General features: G+C 41.2%; 1 protein-coding gene across 1 annotated transcript; it reads right to left on the minus strand.

Annotated features, from left to right (window-relative positions):
* Nucleotides 1–327: 327 nt before the first annotated feature.
* On the minus strand, nucleotides 328–2,789 carry LOC114264500 (putative clathrin assembly protein At2g25430). Its single transcript, XM_028205133.2, has 2 exons — nucleotides 2,556–2,789; nucleotides 328–2,438 (listed from the first exon to the last, which is right to left on the minus strand). Exon 2 carries the CDS (start codon nucleotides 2,411–2,413, stop codon nucleotides 533–535), a length of 1,881 nt encoding a protein of 626 aa, XP_028060934.2. The 5' UTR covers nucleotides 2,414–2,438; nucleotides 2,556–2,789; the 3' UTR covers nucleotides 328–532.
* Between the last annotated feature and the right edge of the window lie 3,393 nt (nucleotides 2,790–6,182).

Genomic DNA, 6,182 nt, shown 5'->3' on the forward strand with positions numbered 1-6,182 from the left:
TGTGTCTTCGTTTTCTGTTTTATATTCATAAAACATAAAAAAACTTTTTTGACAGATTGTTTCCAACAGCTGTTTTGGGAGGATAAATAAATAAATAAAAACTTGAACAATCTATTCTTTGGGAAACACTAAAAAATTGTTTTTGAATTTTCAAAAAATATATTTGTACATAATGAAAACAATCAGCGTTTTCAAAGTTTTTGTATATGTTTCCAAAAAACATGAAAACGAAACACAATCAAACATCTTGGAATCTGATCCCCCACCAGTTTGGTGAGGCTATAATAAAACTTTTGCCTGAACCCAGAAGCAATCTAGATGACAAAGTGAGCCAAAAATGAAAATAATTTTATGATTATGTAATCATCAACTGTGCCAAGATACAACCAAAACAAAGTGAAACTATATGAAACACTCATCTGCTGGTAGTATGGCCTCTATAATTTTCTTCTACTCACTCTTATGCAAATAGTAAGTACACAAATCAAACACAATGGCATACACAAAAGCCAGTTCAGTAGGGTGTGGAGAGTTAACCTCCAGGTTGTCCCATGCCGGTGACTGGTGCCATTCCATAAGGCATCATCATTGGTTGTGAACCCGGGCCATAAAAACCGCCACCCACGCCGCCACTGGCAATCTTGGCCAAACCCACTTGCCCTTGCATCCCACTACTTCCATACTGCTGCCAAATTTGTTGTTCCTGCACAAGCATATGCTGCTTTTTCTCCATATCCGCAATCTGCACATATGCAGGAGGCGGCACTGATAGTGATGCTGCAAAGGGGTCTTGATGCCCCACCGCTTGGACTGTACCATCCGGGGCAGGCAATGCAAGCACTGGCGTTGCTCTCTTACCCATCCCAGGCAATGCCACGCTACTAGCACTCCCACCGCTCAGCTGAGTATTGCTTACATGCTGCCTCACTGCTCCCTGATCATACATGCCATTCAACAACAATGGATCAAAACCACCGGCTAAATCAGCTTTCTGCTTTGAGAGGTTACTAGCAGACTCAACCAATGCCAATTCCCAATCCGCTTTACCACTCTCAGCTGCCGGTGTTTGCCAGGCTGAGGTCATTTCAGGCTCTCCATTTGTCGGGAAGGCTTCCCATGAGCTGTTTGCATTGGCGGTGGGTGGCCCAGAAAACAACGCCAATGCCAATTTGTTGCTCTGATCCTCAGCAGACACTCCATCCTTCAAATTGACCAAGTCCTCCGCCACCTGCTGAGGTTGTGGCTGTGGTTGTGGTTCAGGTGGCGGTGGAGGAGCATAATTCTCCGGTGCAGGAAGTGCCTTTATCTCATTCGAATCTTGCACTACCTCCTCTTTCGCAACTGACGAACTATCTTCCCTACTTTTCTCAGGACTCCTCGGCCTATTTGCTCTTTCCTTCAAAAACCCCTCGAGTGTCCCCAAAAGCTTATCAGTAATTTTTTGCACTTGAGGGCACTCTGATGATCTTGCAACCCCTATATCCTTGCACCAACTATAAAATGCCACAAGCTCGTCAATCATCTTTGCCGCATTAACATAAGCATCGAAAGCCTTAACACAATCTGCATACTCCATCTCCGAAAACCTATCCAACAAAACCCCCAAAACCTCACATATATCAGCATAAAGCCTAAAACTCTCCTTCACAACAAGGTAGAGTGCAACAAGCACCATCCTACTATTCTTGGCCGCCCCAGTGGGCCTACAAGCCAAGAACCGATCAAGAAGCCTCAACAACTGATTCAACTTCTCCAAAACCCTCTCGGGCTTCATTTCCCTAACCGGGGTTGCCTCTCTTCTCTGTTCTCTCCCTGCGAACTCATTCAAATCACCATAAGACCACGACGACCTCCTAGTTGTCCCATAACTATCCTCATCTTTGAAATCTCCATTCCCATAAGCATCATTGTTTCGCCTCCGATCATCAAGGCTCGATTTCAACTCATACACTATGAATTCAAGCTTCTGATCAAGGTACAAAGCATAAGTCCTGACAAAACCCGAATGATCCCAAGAATTGGAGTGTGCCTCATCGCGAAAATCGGACATATTCAAAACCCTAGTACCCCTTCGGCTGGCATACATGATCTCTTGCCCTAAAACTAGATCTCCATCTATCAACATTCTGTGGACGAGAATTAAGGCCTTTACAGCAACAATCCAATCACGTGTTTTGCTCAGCCGCTTCGAAATTGAAAACACAAATGCATTGACATAGCCGAGTTTGGAATACGAAGTGAGATGAAGAATCTCCCGAATGTACTTCTCATCTGCTGGTTCGTCGTCGTGGCTCGTCGCCTTCACGATCAAGACCTCCAGCTCTGGCGCTACAGTTCCGGCCACTTTCGCGATGCTGATGCTCGTTTGGTCCTTCACCGCCCCAATCGCCTTCCGAATCGTGCTCGGTGCCATCACCACAACTCCAACTTTTTCTGACCTATATCAAACTGATCAGTTTCTTTGAGTCTTTGATGGAGAATTAAAGAGTTATCATTTGAGATGATCTAGATCTGTATAATTGTGTTGAGATCTAAAGCAAACAGAAAGGTCCAACCTCACGAAGAAACAACTGATCAGTGTAGTGCTTGCGACGGCGGTGGTGGTGGTCGTCGTTGAGGAGGAGTTGGGGCAAGGTGGGTTTGATTCGATCCAGCAAAACAATCACGGCGGTGCTAGCAGACTTTCTTCTCTCTCTCTCTGTATATACAGCTTTCTCTCTCTATAGACATGCAGAGTAAAGCATTGCGTTTCTATCTCGTGCTCTGTTCATATACGAAAGGAACAGAGTAACGACAGCACGAAACCGCGTGTTTATAAGCCTCCGTTTAAGAGGTAGGTTTACTTTTTTTTTTTTTTTTTTTTTGACTTTTTTGCTTTTTTAATTGTACGAGACTGGGCTCAAAAGTTTGGTTTGGGTAGGGTTTTTGATTTTTTGATTTTTTTTATTTTTTTTGTGAGAGAAGAATGTAATGATTATGAGATTAGATGTGATATTTTGTCTGTTGTGGCTCATGAGCCTATTCTGTCTTTTATGACTCGTTGAGCCAAAAAAGCTCAATGAGCCCTTGCCAAACCAACCCTATAGTCTTTTGTGGGATGTCGTTCAAAAATAAATAATAAAGCGTAATTTCTGTTTAATATAGATTTTTTTTTATAGTTAAAAAATTATATTTATTTTTATTAGATTAAAATAATATATTTATCACTTAATCTTTATACATATAAAATAATAAAATAATATAGATATTTTATTTATGTCATTTTAAAAAATATCAATCATCTTCTTTAGTTTAACTCACAAAAAAATTGAATTTGTAATGAAACTTTAAAATTTGGTATTTAAAAAAGTTAAATTGCTGAGGAGAGAATCTGTAATGAAACTTTAAACCTCAGGGAAAGAGATGTAATTTCTAAAATATGAGGAGGAGAACTGTAGTAAATATAAACTTCAGAGGTGTCAGCGTAAATTATCCATAAAAATATATTCAGTTAGAATTTAATGATAAAAAATTATAAAACGTACTCATGATGATAGCAAGAAGAAATAGGAAGGAAAAGAGCAAAATAATCATTTAGAGAGTTTTAGGACATGACATTAGCAATCTAATGACTAATTTATAATGAGATTACAAATCTCATAAAAAATAATGTAATTTATCAAATGCGAGGAGAAAATCTATATTAAACAGAAACTTTTGTAATTTACCCAATAATAAAATAGTGTTTGTGGGATAGACTTTTTATTTTGTTTTGTTTTAGGAAAATGACTGGTAGCTCGAAAGTGATGGGTCGAAAATATTCTCTTACCGGTAAGAGAATACAAAAAAAGTCTAAAACGACGTCGTTTTGGAATTTCGAGCCATTCGACCCTCTGATATTTCGAGCTACCAACCGGAGTTGTTTGTTTTATTGATTTATTTATTTTTTCCGATACTAGCGTGAAAAATCTAAAACCTCCCTCAGATTTTTCAACTTAGAGAGCACCCAAAGACTTTTTAAATGACATCTATTAATTATTGTAATTATAATTAGTATTCTCATATTTTAATAAAAAGTTTATGAATATAAATAGATAAAAAATTTCAATATTAATTATGATAATTATTTTAGTTATTATGATAATTATTTTAATAAAATTCTTCAGTGTTAATTACATTTAAAAAGTTTTAGGAGATTCTTTAAACAATTTGTGAATATAAATAGATAAAATAAATATTAGTGCTAGAGTACATAAACAAATAAATAAAAAAAAAAGAATTATGCAAAATAAATAGTTACATTTTTATATTCTAGCTAATAAAAATAAAGAGTATGGTTGTAGTACTTTTAAAGGGGGACATATGTATAGATTCTAATAGATGGACTTATTATCCGATAGGTCTTGTGAGAGTTAATGGCATTTTTCATCTAACACTACTAAAAAAGGACGCTAATTGTTAATTTTTAACCACAATCCTCACAATAACAAAGTCACAAAATTTTCAAACTGTCTTTCGATTTTAAGTGATAGTTTGAAAATTTTGTTACACAAAGCCGCCAATTGTAAGTGATAATACAGTTTGTCCCAGTGAATGGATCGGACTGGTCCAAGCTCCTCAAGCCCAAGTCCAAATGATCAAGCACACCGGATAACCTGCAAGCAAGTTCAACAGGGAACGGGGTAGTCCCCCAGTGAACCCTCTGACGAGCAAGTTAGGAAGAGAAGTAGAGTATAGAGGGAGAGATTAGAGATAAAAAGCTTAACCTTCTTCTTGTCTTCAACGTTTGCTTAATTCCTTTGGTAATCATTTCGTTGTCCCTTCCGACCTGCCCTCCTCGCCGAAAGTCTATGCTGTAGCTTACCTTATTTAGGGTAAGGGGGTCCTGTTCCGACGGAGAGGTGTTGTCGTAATAAATGTTGTGATGGGCCGCATTAATGGTGATGTGCCGTGGCAATAACTTTGCAGATCTTTGTCTGCTGATGTGGGTCGCCCTTCACCTGCTACGTGTCTGAATGTCATTGGCTCTTTGTGCCATGCAGGGTTCCAAATGTTCTGGACTCCCCCAGCTGGGTTATGTACTAGGCTTGAAGTGATGGGCTTGGGTTGTTTATAGTGGGCTATGGCCTCTATAGGCTTAGCCACGTCAGTAGTCCCCCATTCCCGAGTGCAGCTTTAGTTCAACTAAGGGAATACAAATGAAGGGAATGAGAATGCCAGGGAATGGTGAGGTGGGGGTCGACCGGTAGAGGTGACCGAGGGGGTGGGCCGACCGTGAGGTGGACCGACCGTGAAGGGGGCCGAAAGGAAGGGGCGACCACGAGGAGGGTCGACCGCGAGGGTTGGCCGACTACGAGGGAGGGCCGACCACGAGAGAGGGCCGACCGCGAGGAGGGCCGACCTGAGGTGGTCCGACCGCAAGGGGTGACCGAGTGGGATGGCCGACCTGAAGGGGGGGCCGACCGCAGGGGTTGGCCTAGTGGAAGGGGCGCGACGCTCAATAGGCGGCGTGTCACGTGGTGATTTGAAGTGGAAAAAACGAGGTAAGGGGGGACAGTGAATTGTGGTCGTGCACGTAGCAACATCTCGTGGGAGGAGATTAGGCGTTGAAGTAGAAATGAAATGGTATGTCATTGTGGGTGTTGAAAAGACAGTTTTGGCAGATGATTTGAAAAGTTTTCAAACTGGCAAAAATTAACTGGGCTCCTTGGAATACGGGAAAACCGTGGGCTTTTGGCATCATTCGATTCACCTACTTGTTTACAAAGAACCAAAACATTCCAAGTGTTACTTCATTTGTTGCTCACGATACACCTCTGCAGCACTTTTTTGATTTCCTTGCACTTGCATCGGAAGCGATTCGCAGGCATACCATAGAAATGGCCCAAGAAGAAGCTGTGACTGTTAGGGTGGATCCACTGAGCGATGATGATGCAGTGTAGTTAGCATAGCAATATAGGATGGAGAGGGTGGGGGAGTTGGTTGCACGATCCCACAGTTCCACCATGATAGCAGCTGCAAAGCCAATCAACCAGGCAGAACCAGACCACTGGCATACAAAGGTAGATAAATCAACGGTTACTGCAGCGGATTTGGAGGTTGTTCGCGAAAAATACCAGGTGCCTGCCAAAATAGAGTTGTCGTTGCCGATGTCGACGGAGAGGCCATCCGATGCCAGGCCAGGGCAGTTTGCCCTTTATGAG

The sequence above is a fragment of the Camellia sinensis genome, chromosome 13, assembly GCF_055761805.1.
Source record: "Camellia sinensis isolate YWXY chromosome 13, ASM5576180v1, whole genome shotgun sequence".
Taxonomy (NCBI): Eukaryota; Viridiplantae; Streptophyta; class Magnoliopsida; order Ericales; family Theaceae; genus Camellia; species Camellia sinensis.